The sequence below is a fragment of the Phymastichus coffea genome, unplaced genomic scaffold (genome assembly GCF_024137745.1).
Source record: "Phymastichus coffea isolate CEN01 unplaced genomic scaffold, Cenicafe_Pcof_1.1 PCOF00151, whole genome shotgun sequence".
Taxonomy (NCBI): domain Eukaryota; kingdom Metazoa; phylum Arthropoda; class Insecta; order Hymenoptera; family Eulophidae; genus Phymastichus; species Phymastichus coffea.
Genome location: NW_026706962.1, coordinates 424,759 through 448,596, shown reverse-complemented (window position 1 = coordinate 448,596; position 23,838 = coordinate 424,759). Strand labels below are relative to the sequence as shown.

The 23,838-nt window shown below is 36.5% G+C and overlaps 1 protein-coding gene across 1 annotated transcript; it reads right to left on the bottom strand.

The window, feature by feature from the left end:
- Positions 1 to 18,590: 18,590 nt before the first annotated feature.
- LOC131672474 (uncharacterized) lies at positions 18,591 to 21,254 on the bottom strand. The gene is made up of 5 exons (XM_058949713.1): positions 21,176 to 21,254; positions 19,760 to 19,978; positions 19,267 to 19,689; positions 19,008 to 19,166; positions 18,591 to 18,928 (listed from the first exon to the last, which is right to left on the bottom strand). Exons 2-5 carry the CDS (start codon positions 19,968 to 19,970, stop codon positions 18,591 to 18,593), a joined length of 1,131 nt encoding a protein of 376 aa, XP_058805696.1. The 5' UTR covers positions 19,971 to 19,978; positions 21,176 to 21,254.
- Positions 21,255 to 23,838: the final 2,584 nt, after the last annotated feature.

Genomic DNA, 23,838 nt, shown 5'->3' with positions numbered 1-23,838 from the left:
GTAAATATATCAAGTCCACGAGAAGGTTATTAGTTTATCCGATATGCCGTAAAATATACAAGTCCACGAGAAGGTTATTAGTTTATCCGATATGCCGAAAAATATACAAGTCCGCGAGAGGGTTATTAGTTTATTCGTTTAGCTGAAAATTATACAAGTCCGCGAGAGGGTTATTAGTTTATTCGTTTAGCCGAAAATTATACAAGTCCGCGAGAGGGTTATTAGTTTATTCGTTTAGCCGAAAATTATACAAGTCCACGAGAAGGTTATTAGTTTATTCGTTTAGCCGAAAATTATACAAGTCCGCGAGAGGGTTATTAGTTTATTCGTTTAGCCAAAAATTATACAAGTCCACGAGAAGGTTATTAGTTTATCCGATATGCCGAAAATTATACAAGTCCGCGAGAGGGTTATTAGTTTATCCGATATGCCGAAAATTATACAAGTCCACGAGAAGGTTATTAGTTTATTCGATATTTCGTAAATATATCAAGTCCACGAGAAGGTTATTAGTTTATTCGTTTAGCCGAAAATTATACAAGTCCGCGAGAGGGTTATTAGTTTATTCGTTTAGCTGAAAATTATACAAGTCCGCGAGAGGGTTATTAGTTTATTCGTTTAGCCGAAAATTATACAAGTCCGCGAGAGGGTTATTAGTTTATCCGATATGCCGAAAATTAAACATGTCCGCGAAAAGGTTATTAGTTTATCCGATATGCCAAAAATATACAAGTCCACGAGAAGGTTATTAGTTTATTCGATATTTCGTAAATATATCAAGTCCACGAGAAGGTTATTAGTTTATTCGATATTTCGTAAATATATCAAGTCCACGAGAAGGTTGGTAGTTTATTCGATATTTCGTAAATATATCAAGTCCACGAGAAGGTTATTAGTTTATTCGTTTAGCCGAAAATTATACAAGTCGGCGAGAGGGTTATTAGTTTATTCGTTTAGCTGAAAATTATACAAGTCCGCGAGAGGGTTATTAGTTTATCCGATATGCCGAAAATTAAACATGTCCGCGAGAAGGTTATTAGTTTATTCGATATTTCGTAAATATATCAAGTCCACGAGAAGGTTATTAGTTTATCCGATATGCCGTAAAATATACAAGTCCACGAGAAGGTTATTAGTTTATCCGATATGCCGAAAAATATACAAGTCCGCGAGAGGGTTATTAGTTTATTCGTTTAGCCGAAAATTATACAAGTCCACGAGAAGGTTATTAGTTTATTCGATATGCCGAAAAATATACATGTCCACGAGATGGTTATTAGTTTATCCGATATGCTAAAAAATATACAAGTCCACGAGAAGGTTATTAGTAATCCGATATGCCGAAAAATATACAAGTCCACGAGAAGGTTATTAGTCTATCCGATATGCCGAAAATATACAAGTCCACGAGAAGGTTATTAGTTTATTCGTTTAGCCGAAAATTATACAAGTCCGCGAGAGGGTTATTAGTTTATTCGTTTAGCCGAAAATTATACAAGTCCGCGAGAAGGTTATTAGTTTATCCGATATGCCGAAAAATATACAAGTTCACGAGAAGGTTATTAGTTTATCCGATATGCCGTAAAATATACAAGTCCGCGAGAAGGTTATTAGTTTATCCGATATGCCGAAAATTATACAAGTCCACGAGAAGGTTATTAGTTTATCCGATATGCCGAAAATTATACAAGTCCGCGAGAGGGTTATTAGTTTATCCGATATGCCGAAAATTATACAAGTCCACGAGAAGGTTATTAGTTTATTCGATATTTCGTAAATATATCAAGTCCACGAGAAGGTTATTAGTTTATTCGTTTAGCCGAAAATTATACAAGTCCGCGAGAGGGTTATTAGTTTATTCGTTTAGCTGAAAATTATACAAGTCCGCGAGAGGGTTATTAGTTTATTCGTTTAGCCGAAAATTATACAAGTCCGCGAGAGGGTTATTAGTTTATTCGTTTAGCCGAAAATTATACAAGTCCACGAGAAGGTTATTAGTTTATTCGTTTAGCCGAAAATTATACAAGTCCGCGAGAGGGTTATTAGTTTATTCGTTTAGCCAAAAATTATACAAGTCCACGAGAAGGTTATTAGTTTATCCGATATGCCGAAAATTATACAAGTCCGCGAGAGGGTTATTAGTTTATCCGATATGCCGAAAATTATACAAGTCCACGAGAAGGTTATTAGTTTATTCGATATTTCGTAAATATATCAAGTCCACGAGAAGGTTATTAGTTTATTCGTTTAGCCGAAAATTATACAAGTCCGCGAGAGGGTTATTAGTTTATTCGTTTAGCTGAAAATTATACAAGTCCGCGAGAGGGTTATTAGTTTATTCGTTTAGCCGAAAATTATACAAGTCCGCGAGAGGGTTATTAGTTTATCCGATATGCCGAAAATTAAACATGTCCGCGAAAAGGTTATTAGTTTATCCGATATGCCAAAAATATACAAGTCCACGAGAAGGTTATTAGTTTATTCGATATTTCGTAAATATATCAAGTCCACGAGAAGGTTATTAGTTTATTCGTTTAGCCGAAAATTATACAAGTCCGCGAGAGGGTTATTAGTTTATTCGTTTAGCCGAAAATTATACAAGTCCATGAGAAGGTTATTAGTTTATTCGATATTTCGTAAATATATCAAGTCCACGAGAAGGTTATTAGTTTATTCGTTTAGCCGAAAATTATACAAGTCCGCGAGAGGGTTATTAGTTTATTCGTTTAGCCGAAAATTATACAAGTCCGCGAGAGGGTTATTAGTTTATTCGTTTAGCCGAAAATTATACAAGTCCGCGAGAGGGTTATTAGTTTATTCGTTTAGCCGAAAATTATACAAGTCCGCGAGAGGGTTATTAGTTTATTCGTTTAGCCGAAAATTATACAAGTCCGCGAGAGGGTTATTAGTTTATTCGTTTAGCCGAAAATTATACAAGTCCGCGAGAAGGTTATTAGTTTATCCGATATGCCGAAAAATATACAAGTTCACGAGAAGGTTATTAGTTTATCCGATATGCCGTAAAATATACAAGTCCGCGAGAGGGTTATTAGTTTATCCGATATGCCAAAAATTATACCAGTCCACGAGAAGGTTATTAGTTTATTCGATATTTCGTAAATATATCAAGTCCACGAGAAGGTTATTAGTTTATTCGTTTAGCCGAAAATTATACAAGTCCGCGAGAGGGTTATTAGTTTATTCGTTTAGCCGAAAATTATACAAGTCCACGAGAAGGTTATTAGTTTATCCGATATGCCGAAAATTATACAAGTCCGCGAGAAGGTTATTAGTTTATCCGCTATGCCGAAAATTATACAAGTCCGCGAGAGGGTTATTAGTTTATTCGTTTAGCCGAAAATTATACAAGTCCGCGAGAGGGTTATTAGTTTATTCGTTTAGCCGAAAATTATACAAGTCCGCGAGAGGGTTATTAGTTTATTCGTTTAGCCGAAAATTATACAAGTCCGCGAGAGGGTTATTAGTTTATTCGTTTAGCCGAAAATTATACAAGTCCGCGAGAGGGTTATTAGTTTATTCGTTTAGCCGAAAATTATACAAGTCCACGAGAAGGTTATTAGTTTATTCGATATTTCGTAAATATATCAAGTCCACGAGAAGGTTATTAGTTTATTCGTTTAGCCGAAAATTATACAAGTCCGCGAGAGGGTTATTAGTTTATCCGATATGCCAAAAATTATACCAGTCCACGAGAAGGTTATTAGTTTATTCGATATTTCGTAAATATATCAAGTCCACGAGAAGGTTATTAGTTTATTCGTTTAGCCGAAAATTATACAAGTCCGCGAGAGGGTTATTAGTTTATTCGTTTAGCCGAAAATTATACAAGTCCACGAGAAGGTTATTAGTTTATCCGATATGCCGAAAATTATACAAGTCCGCGAGAGGGTTATTAGTTTATCCGATATGCCAAAAATTATACCAGTCCACGAGAAGGTTATTAGTTTATTCGATATTTCGTAAATATATCAAGTCCACGAGAAGGTTATTAGTTTATTCGTTTAGCCGAAAATTATACAAGTCCGCGAGAGGGTTATTAGTTTATTCGTTTAGCCGAAAATTATACAAGTCCACGAGAAGGTTATTAGTTTATCCGATATGCCGAAAATTATACAAGTCCGCGAGAAGGTTATTAGTTTATCCGCTATGCCGAAAATTATACAAGTCCGCGAGAGGGTTATTAGTTTATTCGTTTAGCCGAAAATTATACAAGTCCGCGAGAGGGTTATTAGTTTATTCGTTTAGCCGAAAATTATACAAGTCCGCGAGAGGGTTATTAGTTTATTCGTTTAGCCGAAAATTATACAAGTCCGCGAGAGGGTTATTAGTTTATTCGTTTAGCCGAAAATTATACAAGTCCGCGAGAGGGTTATTAGTTTATTCGTTTAGCCGAAAATTATACAAGTCCACGAGAAGGTTATTAGTTTATTCGATATTTCGTAAATATATCAAGTCCACGAGAAGGTTATTAGTTTATTCGTTTAGCCGAAAATTATACAAGTCCGCGAGAGGGTTATTAGTTTATCCGATATGCCAAAAATTATACCAGTCCACGAGAAGGTTATTAGTTTATTCGATATTTCGTAAATATATCAAGTCCACGAGAAGGTTATTAGTTTATTCGTTTAGCCGAAAATTATACAAGTCCGCGAGAGGGTTATTAGTTTATTCGTTTAGCCGAAAATTATACAAGTCCACGAGAAGGTTATTAGTTTATCCGATATGCCGAAAATTATACAAGTCCGCGAGAGGGTTATTAGTTTATCCGATATGCCGAAAATTATACAAGTCCACGAGAAGGTTATTAGTTTATTCGATATTTCGTAAATATATCAAGTCCACGAGAAGGTTATTAGTTTATTCGTTTAGCCGAAAATTATACAAGTCCGCGAGAGGGTTATTAGTTTATTCGTTTAGCTGAAAATTATACAAGTCCGCGAGAGGGTTATTAGTTTATTCGTTTAGCCGAAAATTATACAAGTCCGCGAGAGGGTTATTAGTTTATTCGTTTAGCCGAAAATTATACAAGTCCACGAGAAGGTTATTAGTTTATTCGTTTAGCCAAAAATTATACAAGTCCACGAGAAGGTTATTAGTTTATCCGATATGCCGAAAATTATACAAGTCCGCGAGAGGGTTATTAGTTTATCCGATATGCCGAAAATTATACAAGTCCACGAGAAGGTTATTAGTTTATTCGATATTTCGTAAATATATCAAGTCCACGAGAAGGTTATTAGTTTATTCGTTTAGCCGAAAATTATACAAGTCCGCGAGAGGGTTATTAGTTTATTCGTTTAGCTGAAAATTATACAAGTCCGCGAGAGGGTTATTAGTTTATTCGTTTAGCCGAAAATTATACAAGTCCGCGAGAGGGTTATTAGTTTATTCGTTTAGCCGAAAATTATACAAGTCCACGAGAAGGTTATTAGTTTATTCGATATTTCGTAAATATATCAAGTCCACGAGAAGGTTATTAGTTTATTCGTTTAGCCGAAAATTATACAAGTCCGCGAGAGGGTTATTAGTTTATCCGATATGCCAAAAATTATACCAGTCCACGAGAAGGTTATTAGTTTATTCGATATTTCGTAAATATATCAAGTCCACGAGAAGGTTATTAGTTTATTCGTTTAGCCGAAAATTATACAAGTCCGCGAGAGGGTTATTAGTTTATTCGTTTAGCCGAAAATTATACAAGTCCATGAGAAGGTTATTAGTTTATTCGATATTTCGTAAATATATCAAGTCCACGAGAAGGTTATTAGTTTATTCGTTTAGCCGAAAATTATACAAGTCCGCGAGAGGGTTATTAGTTTATCCGATATGCCAAAAATTATACCAGTCCACGAGAAGGTTATTAGTTTATTCGATATTTCGTAAATATATCAAGTCCACGAGAAGGTTATTAGTTTATTCGTTTAGCCGAAAATTATACAAGTCCGCGAGAGGGTTATTAGTTTATCCGATATGCCAAAAATTATACCAGTCCACGAGAAGGTTATTAGTTTATTCGATATTTCGTAAATATATCAAGTCCACGAGAAGGTTATTAGTTTATTCGTTTAGCCGAAAATTATACAAGTCCGCGAGAGGGTTATTAGTTTATCCGATATGCCAAAAATTATACCAGTCCACGAGAAGGTTATTAGTTTATTCGATATTTCGTAAATATATCAAGTCCACGAGAAGGTTATTAGTTTATTCGTTTAGCCGAAAATTATACAAGTCCGCGAGAGGGTTATTAGTTTATTCGTTTAGCCGAAAATTATACAAGTCCGCGAGAGGGTTATTAGTTTATTCGTTTAGCCGAAAATTATACAAGTCCACGAGAAGGTTATTAGTTTATCCGATATGCCGAAAATTATACAAGTCCACGAGAAGGTTATTAGTTTATTCGATATTTCGTAAATATATCAAGTCCACGAGAAGGTTATTAGTTTATTCGTTTAGCCGAAAATTATACAAGTCCGCGAGAGGGTTATTAGTTTATCCGATATGCCAAAAATTATACCAGTCCACGAGAAGGTTATTAGTTTATTCGATATTTCGTAAATATATCAAGTCCACGAGAAGGTTATTAGTTTATTCGTTTAGCCGAAAATTATACAAGTCCGCGAGAGGGTTATTAGTTTATTCGTTTAGCCGAAAATTATACAAGTCCGCGAGAGGGTTATTAGTTTATTCGTTTAGCCGAAAATTATACAAGTCCACGAGAAGGTTATTAGTTTATCCGATATGCCGAAAATTATACAAGTCCACGAGAAGGTTATTAGTTTATTCGATATTTCGTAAATATATCAAGTCCACGAGAAGGTTATTAGTTTATTCGTTTAGCCGAAAATTATACAAGTCCGCGAGAGGGTTATTAGTTTATTCGTTTAGCCGAAAATTATACAAGTCCGCGAGAGGGTTATTAGTTTATTCGTTTAGCCGAAAATTATACAAGTCCGCGAGAGGGTTATTAGTTTATTCGTTTAGCCGAAAATTATACAAGTCCGCGAGAGGGTTATTAGTTTATTCGTTTAGCCGAAAATTATACAAGTCCGCGAGAGGGTTATTAGTTTATTCGTTTAGCCGAAAATATACAAGTCCACGAGAAGGTTATTAGTTTATTCGTTTAGCCGAAAATTATACAAGTCCGCGAGAGGGTTATTAGTTTATCCGATATGCCGAAAATATACAAGTCCACGAGAAGGTTATTAGTTTATTCGTTTAGCCGAAAATTATACAAGTCCACGAGAAGGTTATTAGTTTTTCCGATATGCCGAAAATATACAAGTCCACGAGAAGGTTATTAGTTTATTCATTTACCCGAAAATTATACAAGTCCGCGAGAGGGTTATTAGTTTATTCGTTTAGCCAAAAATTATACAAGTCCACGAGAAGGTTATTAGTTTATTCGTTTAGCCGAAAATTATACAAGTCCGCGAGAGGGTTATTAGTTTATTCGTTTAGCCGAAAATTATACAAGTCCGCGAGAGGGTTATTAGTTTATTCGATATTTCGTAAATATATCAAGTCCACGAGAAGGTTATTAGTTTATCCGATATGCCAAAAATTATACAAGTCCGCGAGAAGGTTATTAGTTTATTCGATATGCCGTAAAATATACAAGTTCGCGAGAAGGTTATTAGTTTATTCGATATGCCGAAAAATATACAAGTCCAGAAGAAGGTTATTAGTTTATGCGATATGCCGAAAATTATACAAGTCCGCGAGAGGGTTATTAGTTTATTCGTTTAGCCGAAAATTATACAAGTCCGCGAGAGGGTTATTAGTTTATCCGATATGCCGAAAATATACAAGTCCACGAGAAGGTTATTAGTTTATTCGTTTAGCCGAAAATTATACAAGTCCGCGAGAGGGTTATTAGTTTATTCGTTTAGCCGAAAATTATACAAGTCCGCGAGAGGGTTATTAGTTTATTCGTTTAGCCGAAAATTATACAAGTCCGCGAGAGGGTTATTAGTTTATTGGTTTAGCCGAAAATTATACAAGTCCACGAGAAGGTTATTAGTTTTTCCGATATGCCGAAAATATACAAGTCCACGAGAAGGTTATTAGTTTATTCGTTTAGCCGAAAATTATACAAGTCCGCGAGAGGGTTATTAGTTTATTCGTTTAGCCAAAAATTATACAAGTCCACGAGAAGGTTATTAGTTTATTCGTTTAGCCGAAAATTATACAAGTCCGCGAGAGGGTTATTAGTTTATTCGTTTAGCCGAAAATTATACAAGTCCGCGAGAGGGTTATTAGTTTATTCGATATTTCGTAAATATATCAAGTCCACGAGAAGGTTATTAGTTTATTCGTTTAGCCGAAAATTATACAAGTCCACGAGAAGGTTATTAGTTTATTCGATATGCCGTAAAATATACAAGTTCGCGAGAAGGTTATTAGTTTATCCGATATGCCGAAAATATACAATTCCACGAGAAGGTTATTAGTTTATTCGTTTAGCCGAAAAATATACAAGTCCACTAGATGGTTATTAGTTTATCCGATATGCCAAAAATTATACAAGTCCGCGAGAAGGTTATTAGTTTATTCGTTTAGCCGAAAATTATACTAGACCGCGAGAAGGTTATTAGTTTATCCGATATGCCGAAAATTAAACATGTCCGCGAAAAGGTTATTAGTTTATCCGATATGCCAAAAATATACAAGTCCACGAGAAGGTTATTAGTTTATCCGATATGCCAAAAATTATACAAGTCCGCGAGAAGGTTATTAGTTTATTCGTTTAGCCGAAAATTATACTAGACCGCGAGAAGGTTATTAGTTTATCCGATATGCCGAAAATTAAACATGTCCGCGAAAAGGTTATTAGTTTATCCGATATGCCAAAAATATACAAGTCCACGAGAAGGTTATTAGTTTATCCGATATGCCGAAAAATATACAAGTCCGCGAGAAGGTTATTAGTTTATTCGATATGCCGTAAAATATACAAGTCCACGAGAAGGTTATTAGTTTATTCGTTTAGCCGAAAATTATACAAGTCCGCGAGAGGGTTATTAGTTTATTGGTTTAGCCGAAAATTATACAAGTCCGCGAGAGGGTTATTAGTTTATTCGTTTAGCCGAAAATTATACAAGTCCGCGAGAGGGTTATTAGTTTATTCGTTTAGCCAAAAATTATACAAGTCCACGAGAAGGTTATTAGTTTATTCGTTTAGCCGAAAATTATACAAGTTCACGAGAAGGTTATTAGTTTATCCGATATGCCGGAAAATATACAAGTCCACGAGAAGGTTATTAGTTTATTCGTTTACCCGAAAAATATACAAGTCCACGAGAAGGTTATTAGTTTATCCGATATGCCGGAAAATATACAAGTCCACGAGAAGGTTATTAGTTTATTCGATATGCCGTAAAATATACAAGTCCACGAGAAGGTTATTAGTTTATCCGATATGCCGAAAAATATACCAGTCCACGAGAAGGTTATTAGTTTATCCGATATGCTATAAATTATACAAGTTCGCGAGAAGGTTATTAGTTTATCCGATATGCCGAAAAAATTCCAAGTCCGCGAGAGGGTTATTAGGTTATTCGATTAACCGAAAAGAAAGTGTAGATAATAAAAATTTGATAAATCCCCCCCAGGATAAGACATACTGCCGAGGTCGGCGCACAAAGTACGCTATCCGACAGTACATCATATCAGAGAACATACAATAACTGATTTCTTTTATATAATTGGCAGTCGAATTTTATTTGCGAGTTTTTTTTCTAATGCGCCATCTACCTAGGCATCTACAAACTACGCGAAAATTTTGACTCAATTGGGTTAATGCGTTCGTTGGCCTATTTGGCTTGGGTTATTGGGTTATTGGGTTAAAATTCACAGCAAAGGAGTTATTAATCGAAAAACAAAATCAATCCGTTCAATGTATCCATAAATATTATTAAAAAATAATTAAAAGGATATTAATTTAACCGATATGCCGAAAGCTATACAAGTCCGCGCGAGGGTTATTAGTTTATTCGTTTAGCCGAAAAATATACAAGTCCACGAGAAGGTTATTAGTTTATCCGATATGCCGTAAAATATACAAGTCCACGAGAAGGTTATTAGTTTATCCGATATGCCGAAAATTATACAAGTCCGCGCGAGGGTTATTAGTTTATTCGTTTAGCCCAAAATTATACAAATCCACCAGAAGGTTATTAGTTTATCCGATATGCCGAAAAATATACAAGTCCACGAGAAGGTTATTAGTTTATTCGATATGCCGTAAAATATACAAGTCCACGAGAAGGTTATTAGTTTATCCGATATGCCGTAAAATATACATGTCCACGAGAAGGTTATTAGTTTATTCGATATGCCGTAAAATATACAAGTCCGCGAGAAGGTTATTAGTTTATCCGATATGCTAAAAATTATACAAGTTCGCGAGAAGGTTATTAGTTTATCCGATATGCCAAAAATTATACAAGTCCGCGAGAAGGTTATTAGTTTATCCGATATGCCGAAAATTATACAAGTCCGCGAGAGGGTTATTAGTTTATTCGTTTAGCCGAAAATTATACAAGTCCACGAGAAGGTTATTAGTTTATTCGATATGCCGAAAAATATACAAGTCCACGAGATGGTTATTAGTTTATCCGATATGCCAAAAATTATACAAGTCCGCGAGAAGGTTATTAGTTTATTCGTTTAGCCGAAAATTATACTAGACCGCGAGAAGGATATTAGTTTATCCGATATGCCGACAAATATACAAGTTCACGAGAAGGTTATTAGTTTATCCGATATGCCGAAAAATATACAAGTCCGCGAGAAGGTTATTAGTTTATCCGATATGCCGAAAAATATACAACTCCACGAGAAGGTTATTAGTTTATCCGATATGCCGAAAAATATAGGAGTCCACGAGAAGGTTATTAGTTTATCCGATATGCCGAAAATATAGAAGTCCACGAGAAGGTTATTAGTTTATTCGTTTAGCCGAAAATTATACAAGTCCGCGAGAGGGTTATTAGTTTATTCGTTTAGCCGAAAATTATACAAGTCCGCGAGAAGGTTATTAGTTTATCCGATATGCCGAAAAATATACAAGTTCACGAGAAGGTTATTAGTTTATCCGATATGCCGAAAAATATACAAGTTCACGAGAAGGTTATTAGTTTATGCGATATGCCGAAAATTATACAAGTCCGCGAGAGGGTTATTAGTTTATTCGTTTAGCCGAAAATTATACAAGTCCACGAGAAGGTTATTAGTTTATCCGATATGCCGAAAAATATACAAGTCCGCGAGAAGGTTATTAGTTTATCCGATATGCCGAAAAATATACAAGTCCGCGAGAAGGTTATTAGTTTATGCGATATGCCGAAAATTATACAAGTCCGCGAGAGGGTTATTAGTTTATCCGATATGCCGAAAATTATACAAGTCCACGAGAAGGTTATTAGTTTATTCGATATTTCGTAAATATATCAAGTCCACGAGAAGGTTATTAGTTTATCCGATATGCCGTAAAATATACAAGTCCACGAGAAGGTTATTAGTTTATCCGATATGCCAAAAATATACAAGTCCACGAGAAGGTTATTAGTTTATTCGATATGCCAAAAATTATACAAGTCCGCGAGAGGGTTATTAGTTTATCCGATATGCCGAAAATTATACAAGTCCACGAGAAGGTTATTAGTTTATTCGATATTTCGTAAATATATCAAGTCCACGAGAAGGTTATTAGTTTATCCGATATGCCGTAAAATATACAAGTCCACGAGAAGGTTATTAGTTTATCCGATATGCCGTAAAATATACAAGTCCACGAGAAGGTTATTAGTTTATCCGATATGCCAAAAATATACAAGTCCACGAGAAGGTTATTAGTTTATTCGATATGCCAAAAATTATACAAGTCCGCGAGAAGGTTATTAGTTTATCCGATATGCTAAAAATTATACAAGTCCACGAGAAGGTTATTAGTTTATGCGATATGCCGAAAAATATACAAGTCCGCGAGGTTATTAGTTTATCCGATATGCCGAAAAATATACAAGTCCACGAGATGGTTATTAGTTTATCCGATATGCCAAAAATTATACAAGTCCGCGAGAAGGTTATTAGTTTATTCGTTTAGCCGAAAATTATACTAGACCGCGAGAAGGATATTAGTTTATCCGATATGCCGACAAATATACAAGTTCACGAGAAGGTTATTAGTTTATCCGATATGCCGAAAAATATACAAGTCCGCGAGAGGGTTATTAGTTTATTCGTTTAGCCGAAAATTATACAAGTCCACGAGAAGGTTATTAGTTTATTCGATATGCCGAAAAATATACATGTCCACGAGATGGTTATTAGTTTATCCGATATGCTAAAAATTATACAAGTCCACGAGAAGGTTATTAGTTTATGCGATATGCCGAAAAATATACAAGTCCGCGAGGTTATTAGTTTATCCGATATGCCGAAAAATATACAAGTTCACGAGAAGGTTATTAGTTTATCCGATATGCCGAAAAATATACAAGTCCGCGAGAGGGTTATTAGTTTATTCGTTTAGCCGAAAATTATACAAGTCCACGAGAAGGTTATTAGTTTATTCGATATGCCGAAAAATATACAAGTCCACGAGATGGTTATTAGTTTATCCGATATGCCAAAAATTATACAAGTCCGCGAGAAGGTTATTAGTTTATCCGATATGCCGAAAATTATACAAGTCCGCGAGAGGGTTATTAGTTTATTCGTTTAGCCGAAAATTATACAAGTCCACGAGAAGGTTATTAGTTTATTCGATATGCCGAAAAATATACAAGTCCACGAGATGGTTATTAGTTTATCCGATATGCCAAAAATTATACAAGTCCGCGAGAAGGTTATTAGTTTATTCGTTTAGCCGAAAATTATACTAGACCGCGAGAAGGATATTAGTTTATCCGATATGCCGACAAATATACAAGTTCACGAGAAGGTTATTAGTTTATCCGATATGCCGAAAAATATACAAGTCCGCGAGAAGGTTATTAGTTTATCCGATATGCCGAAAAATATACAACTCCACGAGAAGGTTATTAGTTTATCCGATATGCCGAAAAATATAGGAGTCCACGAGAAGGTTATTAGTTTATGCGATATGCCGAAAATTATACAAGTCCGCGAGAGGGTTATTAGTTTATCCGATATGCCGAAAATTATACAAGTCCACGAGAAGGTTATTAGTTTATTCGATATTTCGTAAATATATCAAGTCCACGAGAAGGTTATTAGTTTATCCGATATGCCGTAAAATATACAAGTCCACGAGAAGGTTATTAGTTTATTCGATATGCCAAAAATTATACAAGTCCGCGAGAAGGTTATTAGTTTATCCGATATGCTAAAAATTATACAAGTCCACGAGAAGGTTATTAGTTTATTCGATATTTCGTAAATATATCAAGTCCACGAGAAGGTTATTAGTTTATCCGATATGCCGTAAAATATACAAGTTCACGAGAAGGTTATTAGTTTATCCGATATGCCGAAAAATATACAAGTTCGCGAGAAGTTTATTAGTTTATCCGACATGCCGCAAAATATACAAGTTCGCGAGAAGGTTATTAGTTTATCCGATATGCCAAAAATATACAAGTCCACGAGAAGGTTATTAGTTTATTCGATATGCCAAAAATTATACAAGTCCGCGAGAAGGTTATTAGTTTATCCGATATGCTAAAAATTATACAAGTCCACGAGAAGGTTATTAGTTTATGCGATATGCCGAAAAATATACAAGTCCGCGAGGTTATTAGTTTATCCGATATGCCGAAAAATATACAAGTTCACGAGAAGGTTATTAGTTTATCCGATATGCCGAAAAATATACAAGTTCGCGAGAAGTTTATTAGTTTATCCGACATGCCGCAAAATATACAAGTTCGCGAGAAGGTTATTAGTTTATCCGATATGCCGAAAAATATACAAGTCCACGAGAAGGTTATTAGTTTATCCGATATGCCGAAAAATATACAAGTCCACGAGAAGGTTATTAGTTTATCCGATATGCCGAAAAATATACAAGTCCGCGAGGTTATTAGTTTATCCGATATGCCGAAAAATATACAAGTTCACGAGAAGGTTATTAGTTTATCCGATATGCCGAAAAATATACAAGTTCACGAGAAGGTTATTAGTTTATGCGATATGCCGAAAATTATACAAGTCCGCGAGAGGGTTATTTGTTTATTCGTTTAGCCGAAAATTATACAAGTCCACGAGAAGGTTATTAGTTTATCCGATATGCCGAAAAATATACAAGTCCGCGAGAAGGTTATTAGTTTATTCGATATGCCGTAAAATATACAAGTCCACGAGAGGGTTATTAGTTTATCCGATATGCCGTAAAATATACAAGTCCACGAGAAGGTTATTAGTTTATCCGATATGCCGAAAATTATACAAGTCCGCGCGAGGGTTATTAGTTTATTCGTTTAGCCCAAAATTATACAAATCCACCAGAAGGTTATTAGTTTATCCGATATGCCGAAAAATATACAAGTCCACGAGAAGGTTATTAGTTTATTCGATATGCCAAAAATTATACAAGTCCGCGAGAAGGTTATTAGTTTATCCGATATGCTAAAAATTATACAAGTCCACGAGAAGGTTATTAGTTTATGCGATATGCCGAAAAATATACAAGTCCGCGAGGTTATTAGTTTATCCGATATGCCGAAAAATATACAAGTCCACGAGATGGTTATTAGTTTATCCGATATGCCAAAAATTATACAAGTCCGCGAGAAGGTTATTAGTTTATTCGTTTAGCCGAAAATTATACTAGACCGCGAGAAGGATATTAGTTTATCCGATATGCCGACAAATATACAAGTTCACGAGAAGGTTATTAGTTTATCCGATATGCCGAAAAATATACAAGTCCGCGAGAGGGTTATTAGTTTATTCGTTTAGCCGAAAATTATACAAGTCCACGAGAAGGTTATTAGTTTATTCGATATGCCGAAAAATATACATGTCCACGAGATGGTTATTAGTTTATCCGATATGCTAAAAATTATACAAGTCCACGAGAAGGTTATTAGTTTATGCGATATGCCGAAAAATATACAAGTCCGCGAGGTTATTAGTTTATCCGATATGCCGAAAAATATACAAGTTCACGAGAAGGTTATTAGTTTATCCGATATGCCGAAAAATATACAAGTCCGCGAGAGGGTTATTAGTTTATTCGTTTAGCCGAAAATTATACAAGTCCACGAGAAGGTTATTAGTTTATTCGATATGCCGAAAAATATACAAGTCCACGAGATGGTTATTAGTTTATCCGATATGCCAAAAATTATACAAGTCCGCGAGAAGGTTATTAGTTTATCCGATATGCCGAAAATTATACAAGTCCGCGAGAGGGTTATTAGTTTATTCGTTTAGCCGAAAATTATACAAGTCCACGAGAAGGTTATTAGTTTATTCGATATGCCGAAAAATATACAAGTCCACGAGATGGTTATTAGTTTATCCGATATGCCAAAAATTATACAAGTCCGCGAGAAGGTTATTAGTTTATTCGTTTAGCCGAAAATTATACTAGACCGCGAGAAGGATATTAGTTTATCCGATATGCCGACAAATATACAAGTTCACGAGAAGGTTATTAGTTTATCCGATATGCCGAAAAATATACAAGTCCGCGAGAAGGTTATTAGTTTATCCGATATGCCGAAAAATATACAACTCCACGAGAAGGTTATTAGTTTATCCGATATGCCGAAAAATATAGGAGTCCACGAGAAGGTTATTAGTTTATGCGATATGCCGAAAATTATACAAGTCCGCGAGAGGGTTATTAGTTTATCCGATATGCCGAAAATTATACAAGTCCACGAGAAGGTTATTAGTTTATTCGATATTTCGTAAATATATCAAGTCCACGAGAAGGTTATTAGTTTATCCGATATGCCGTAAAATATACAAGTCCACGAGAAGGTTATTAGTTTATTCGATATGCCAAAAATTATACAAGTCCGCGAGAAGGTTATTAGTTTATCCGATATGCTAAAAATTATACAAGTCCACGAGAAGGTTATTAGTTTATTCGATATTTCGTAAATATATCAAGTCCACGAGAAGGTTATTAGTTTATCCGATATGCCGTAAAATATACAAGTTCACGAGAAGGTTATTAGTTTATCCGATATGCCGAAAAATATACAAGTTCGCGAGAAGTTTATTAGTTTATCCGACATGCCGCAAAATATACAAGTTCGCGAGAAGGTTATTAGTTTATCCGATATGCCAAAAATATACAAGTCCACGAGAAGGTTATTAGTTTATTCGATATGCCAAAAATTATACAAGTCCGCGAGAAGGTTATTAGTTTATCCGATATGCTAAAAATTATACAAGTCCACGAGAAGGTTATTAGTTTATGCGATATGCCGAAAAATATACAAGTCCGCGAGGTTATTAGTTTATCCGATATGCCGAAAAATATACAAGTTCACGAGAAGGTTATTAGTTTATCCGATATGCCGAAAAATATACAAGTTCGCGAGAAGTTTATTAGTTTATCCGACATGCCGCAAAATATACAAGTTCGCGAGAAGGTTATTAGTTTATCCGATATGCCGAAAAATATACAAGTCCACGAGAAGGTTATTAGTTTATCCGATATGCCGAAAAATATACAAGTCCACGAGAAGGTTATTAGTTTATCCGATATGCCGAAAAATATACAAGTCCGCGAGGTTATTAGTTTATCCGATATGCCGAAAAATATACAAGTTCACGAGAAGGTTATTAGTTTATCCGATATGCCGAAAAATATACAAGTTCACGAGAAGGTTATTAGTTTATGCGATATGCCGAAAATTATACAAGTCCGCGAGAGGGTTATTTGTTTATTCGTTTAGCCGAAAATTATACAAGTCCACGAGAAGGTTATTAGTTTATCCGATATGCCGAAAAATATACAAGTCCGCGAGAAGGTTATTAGTTTATTCGATATGCCGTAAAATATACAAGTCCACGAGAGGGTTATTAGTTTATTCGTTAGCCGAAAATATACAAGTCCACGAGAAGGTTATTAGTTTATTCGTTTAGCCGAAAATTATACAAGTCCGCGAGAGGGTTATTAGTTTATTCGTTTAGCCGAAAATTATACAAGTCCGCGAGAAGGTTATTAGTTTATCCGATATGCCGAAAATTATACAAGTCCGCGAGAAGTTTATTAGTTTATCCGATATGCCAAAAATTATACAAGTCCGCGCGAGGGTTATTAGTTTATCCGATATGCCAAAAATTATACAAGTCCGCGAGAAGGTTATTAGTTTATCCGATATGCCGAAAATTATACAAGTCCGCGAGAAGGTTATTAGTTTATCCGATATGCCAAAAATTATACAAGTCCGCGAGAAGGTTATTAGTTTATTCGTTTAGCCGAAAATTATACTAGACCGCGAGAGGGTTATTAGTTTATTCGTTTAGCCGAAAATTATACTAGACCGCGAGAGGGTTATTAGTTTATCCGATATTCCAAAAATTATACAAGTCCACGAGATGGTTATTAGTTTATCCGATATGACGAAAAATATACAAGTCCGGGAGATGGTTATTAGTTTATCCGATATGCCGAAAAATATACAAGTCCACGAGGAGGTTATTAGTTTATCCGATATGCCGAAAAGTATACAAGTCCGCAAAAGGTTATTGGATTATTCAGTAATGGAAATTTTTACAAGTCCTGAAAAGGTTATTATTATTGAATAACCTTAAACGAGCGGTAAAAATGAAACACCGATTTACATCCTTATTTTTGGCTAAAAAACAGTTTCCACTTGGTCCCGTCTCGATTCCGCGCTTTCCCTCGATTTTCACCGATTCCATATATATAAACCCAATCGTCTTTTGGGTACGGTTTAAAGGGTTATTTGGGTTATTTGGGTTATTTGGGTTAATAGAATGTTGAAGTAATAGGGTTATTTGGGTTATTGGGTTATTGGGTTACTAGAATATTGAATTTACTTGGGTTATTGGGTTATTTTTTAGTTTTCCTCCAGAAATACACGCTTTTCCGGAAGATTTAAAAGTTTTCCGAGTAAATATACAGTTTTCCGAATGAATTTTGAGTTTTCCGAGAGAATTTAAAGTTTTCCAAATAGATTTCAAGTTTCCAGAGTTCATTTCTCCGTTTTCCAGGCAAAATTCCACAAAAAATAAGTTTTCCAACCCAATAACCCAATAACCCAAATAACCCAAATTCTACAAGATACGCTGGAGCACTTGAGTGATTTGGCCTGAGTGATCAGGCCTATCAGAGTGATCAGGGTGATCGGCCAAATAGGGCCCTCACAAGTCCCCCCTCTGCTTTTTTTCCGGGCTTGGGACCGGCATAATTCGTCATTATGGCAGCATTAGGGATTGCGCGGAAATACCTGGTTTCCAATTACTAGTTCGAGGTATTTTCGCGCTTTTGGGCCACTCGAGAAAAAAATATACATTTTTGAAAAAACTGCTTTTTAATCAATTTTAGGGGAAAAATTAACTTATACATCAATTTATATATACCAACTACATGTATATATACACACAGGACATAACTACTGCCACAGACAGTGGAATAACTTCGCATCATCTACTGACAAAGCATACTTTGCCATCAAAGTCGCTACTGGCAATCTGCAGATACTTTTGGCCTTATGCCCGAATGCCTTAGCCGAACGAGAAAAACCTGCTTCTCTCATGTACTCCTGGGCATTCAACCAAATTTTCTGCATTTTGCAGTTATCTTTGATTTTCGCAAGAGTGCTCCTATCGGAAACCAGACAGTGCAACAACACTTTTTCTTCCTCATGTCTCCATTGTCGCGATGGTTTTTGGACATCTTCCCCATCATTTTCAGCTTCCACGTCCGGTATCTCGATTGTTGGATCTCCGTCTAAGTAACAAATATAGTAACGATTGCAACAACAACCTTTAGCAATCGAATAGAGGTGTAAACTTAGTTCATTTATTACCGTCCCAATCGCTATCTGAATATACCATGTCTTCCCACGTTGGCACGTTAAGTGATGCTTCAGGAGAAGCAACACCGACTGTTTTTAGCCCGCTTGTTCCTGGCGCTCGAGAGCTGCTTCGTTTGTCCACATCCAAGGTCACAGATTGTGGATCGTCATCTGTAGTTGGAATGTATTGTTATGATGACAATCTCGAATGATATTGATTAAATCCGTAAAACCATTGAAACAACGAGATTGAAATAACGAGGATTCTTACCGTCAGATTCGGTATCGGATGCCTTTTCATCATGTCCAGTGTCGTCAACTGCAGCTGGCGATGCATCTGGTATAGCAGTGGAATCGAGAGACTTTGCAGCATCAAATGCAGAAGCAGGCAATCGAACCAGTAAAACGACTGGCGACAGATCTGGTGCTGGAGCATTGAATCGACCATCGTTGGTGTCAACAGCAGCTGGCAATTGATCAACCTCCTGTTGATCGTCAACAGCTGCTGGCAATTGATCGATCTCTTGTTGATCTTGAACATTTGCATGTTGTTCAAGCACCTGTTGTTCTCGATCAACAAAGGGTTCATCGACAATCTCAGCAGTAGCAAGTTGCTCAACACCAGGAGGAGGATCGATTGCTGCAGGTTGAACACCGATAGCTTGACCAACGACTGCTGCCGGAGCATTTGGCACTGAAATAATTATATGTTTTATAGCACGTGAGATCGTGTGGAATTATTAAATAAGTAAATATGTATATACATGTAAGATCGTCGATCATCTGGACTTGCCGAGGTCGATTCAAATTTCTCCAATTTTTCTTGTACTGCAGCTTCTTTGGTACATTCTTCTTAAATGACCGGTTCGGTAAATTGCGTAAGGCATCGGGACCAATTTGTTGACCTCGCACCGCCAGTCGATCATTCACGTGATCTAACCGGTTCTGTAGCCACATCGGTAACTTTTCCGCCATTGCTGCGCCTGTAATACAATTGTCTAGTATGTTATTCAAGCTATAGAGAGAGACCTAATGCAATCATAAAAAGTGGGGGTCGTGGTACTCGTTTTCAAGCTACAGCTGTTGGAATAATTCGAGCAAAGTTCAAGGCATACTATGATTTCACTATTTTTTTTCGTTTTTCCGTCAACTCTTATCGACATAATAATAAATGTATAACGTTTTAAAAAAATTTTAAAGATCAATAATGATAGTTCATAGCGATTTTTGAAAAAATCGAATTTCGAACTTTATGGTAATTGAAGAAATACATCACACGCTATGAAATAGCACAATAAATCAATAGGGCACGAATTATTTACAAATATTTACAGCACCCCGCGACTAGTGTCGATTAAATAAAAAATCGGGCATAGGTTCCCCTGCGGCTTGCGCCTTTTCGATTCGCCAAAAGGCCCAAGCCGCAGAGTTATCCCTGTCCCGATTAAAAAATCGGGCATAGGTTCCCCTGCGGCTTGCGCCTTTTCGATTCGCCAAAAGGCCCAAGCCGCAGAGTTATCCCTGTCCCGATTAAAAAATCGGGCATAGGTTCCCCTGCGGCTTGCGCCTTTTGAAAGGTCCCCAGGAAAGTCGCAAATCGCCGAGTTATCCCTGTCCCGATTAAAAAATCGGTGACAGGTTCCTCGGCGATGTGCGACTTTCCCCTCCCCCCGGGATCCCAACCCCTTGAAAAAAACCCACCCCCCTTAAAAAAAAAAAAAAACCAGTACGACGAGGAAGTTTCCTCCCTCGAAACCTGGCAAAAAAAAAAAAAAAAAAAAAAAAAAACCAGTACGACGAGGGAGTTTTCTCCCTCGAAACCTGGCAAGCATGCAAATATAAAATGTATAAATACATGTATAGTGCAGGGGTCGCGAACCGTAGGAACAATCACGTTTCCCGACGGATCCTACAACGTGATTGTTGCATGTCAGAAATATGCAAGCCAAATGATGTGTGAATCCGCCTTCGCTTCGGCCGAAACCGATCCAGCGGCTCTACACATCATCCCCGGTGACCTCTTCCAACCGATAAGGGAAATCTGCACCCGGGCTCGTCAGAGTCACCGGGCTCAACCCTATATCTCGGGATCGAAGGCCCAGTCACCGGCCGACTCAGCATATCCCTGACACACGGGATCCTCTTTTTTTTTATATAATTAATAATACAATTATACTCACCGAGGAACTGCTGCTGCTACTGTTGCTGCTGCTGCTACTGCTGCTGCTACTGCTGCTGCTGCTGCTGCCCGTGCTGCTGCTGCTGCTGCTGCTCCTCCTCCTGCTACCGAACTCCAACGACGAAGAGAACCTGAAAAATAAAAAAGAGAGATTAAATAAAATGTGAAATTTGATGGATGCATTCGTTAATCGACGCACTGTATTGGAAGCCTAGTGCAGCACAGTGAAGTTGAGTAAACTTACTTTCAAAGTGCTGCACTAGGCTTCCAATGCAGTGCGTCGATTAACGAATGCAACCGACAAATTTGACATTCAAAGTTTCCTTACTGTTCAAATCTACTGGGGATGTTGATCTTGAGAATGTATAATCTGAAAAATAAAAAGTTGTTGATGTCGGTCGACGTATAAATATAAATTATCCAAAGGTAATGTACATGGAAATTGTGCATCAGAACCAATGTCACCGTTGGATCACGTCATATCAAAAAATATACTCGAGAAAATTAAAGTCCAAATATCTCGCGATGAAAGTGAGATAGAGCAAAACTAACGATTTTTGCGGGTTTCTAAGGGAAAAAATAATCACCTGGCGTTTCAGAAAATAGTAATACTTGTATATTTCTTTCGAAATTTGCAACTCTGAAAATTTTGTGAGAGCGCTCTTATGATAGTCGTGTTCAACAGTAGGTATGATGTAGTGGTCACAAAATTTTCGGACTTGCAAATTCCGTGAGAAATATACAAGTAGTACTATTTTCTTGAACGCCAAGTGATTATTTTTTCCCTTAGAAACCCGCAAAAATCGTTAGTTTAGCTCTATCTCACTTGCATCGCGAGATATTTGGACTTTAATTTTCTTGAGTATATTTTTTGGTATTACGTGATCCAACAGTGACATTGGTTCTGTTGCACAATTTACATGTACATTACCTTTGGATAATTTATATTTATCAAGAGTCGCGGCAGCCACCTGTGGCATTAATGCCGATGGTGCTGACTACCTATATACGTTGAATTCAAAATGCACCGAGACAACCTGCAGCTTTATTAGAAAAATACATGCAAATTTTCGTATTAGTTAATTCTTAACGCTTTAATTAAACATAAACTTGCTCAAAATTACGAAATCACGCTTGCAAAAAACTTGTTAACGTTATTTTTCATAATCTTTTTCGTGAGGTGGTCAGAATCTTTTTTCTTTTCCAGTGTTCAACATTTTCTATTGCGCATGCGCGAGCCTTCAGCAGCCGCTCATGTATAAGCGCATCAGCTGAGATATCTAAGCAGTTGAACTATAATTCACACTGAGCCTTATAAGAGAATATAAAATTTATCTTTATCGATACTGTATTGATTGATAGTAAATTGCAATCGAGAAATAATATATATAATAGCTTACGTTGAAATCAGTGAAATCTGACAAAAAAAACTTTCAACGAAGTAAAAAGGTTGCACGAAAGCTTTGTGTAGTCTCAACTGCTTTTATCAAAATAATCAACCAATTTTATGAACAAATGTAATTAATTAATACGTTGTAAGATTAAAGTATGATTGCTGAATTATTTTTGTAAAATATGTTTGGTATGCACATTCTTGTCGTTTTTAAAATAGATCTCAGTAATTTCAAAACTTCAAAAACGACTTGCATAAAATTGGTTGATTATTTCGATAAAAGCAGTTGAGACTACACATAAAACATTCGTGCAACTTTTTACTTCGTGGAAATTTTTTTTTGTCAGATACGTCGACTGACAGCAACAACTTTTTATTTTTCAGATTCTAGATTCTCTAGATTATCATCATCCCCAGCAGACTATCAAAGTAAGGAAACTTTGATAGTCAAATTTGTCGGTTGCATTTGTTAATCGACGCACTGCATTGGAAGCCTAGTGCAGCACTTTGAAAGTAAGTTTACTTACCTTCACTGTGCTGCACTAGGCTTCCAATATAGTGCGTCGCTTAACGAATGCATCCATCAAATTTCACATTTCATTTAATCTCTTTTTTTTATTTTTCAGGTTTTCAGCAGCAGCAGCAGCAGCAGCAGCAGCAGCAGCAGCAGCAGCAGCAGCAGCAGTAGCAGCAGCAGCAACAGTAGCAGCAGCAGTTCCTCGGTGAGTATAATTGTATTATTAATTATATAAAAAAAAAGAGGATCCCGTGTGTCAGGGATATGCTGAGTCGGCCGGTGACTGGGCCTTCGATCCCGAGATATAGGGTTGAGCCCGGTGACTCTGACGAGCCCGGGTGCAGATTTCCCTTATCGGTTGGAAGAGGTCACCGGGGATGATGTGTAGAGCCGCTGGATCGGTTTCGGCCGAAGCGAAGGCGGATTCACACATCATTTGGCTTGCATATTTCTGACATGCAACAATCACGTTGTAGGATCCGTCGGGAAACGTGATTGTTCCTACGGTTCGCGACCCCTGCACTATACATGTATTTATACATTTTATATTTGCATGCTTGCCAGGTTTCGAGGGAGAAAACTCCCTCGTCGTACTGGTTTTTTTTTTTTTTTTTTTTTTTTTTGCCAGGTTTCGAGGGAGGAAACTTCCTCGTCGTACTGGTTTTTTTTTTTTTTTAAGGGGGGTGGGTTTTTTTCAAGGGGTTGGGATCCCGGGGGGAGGGGAAAGTCGCACATCGCCGAGGAACCTGTCACC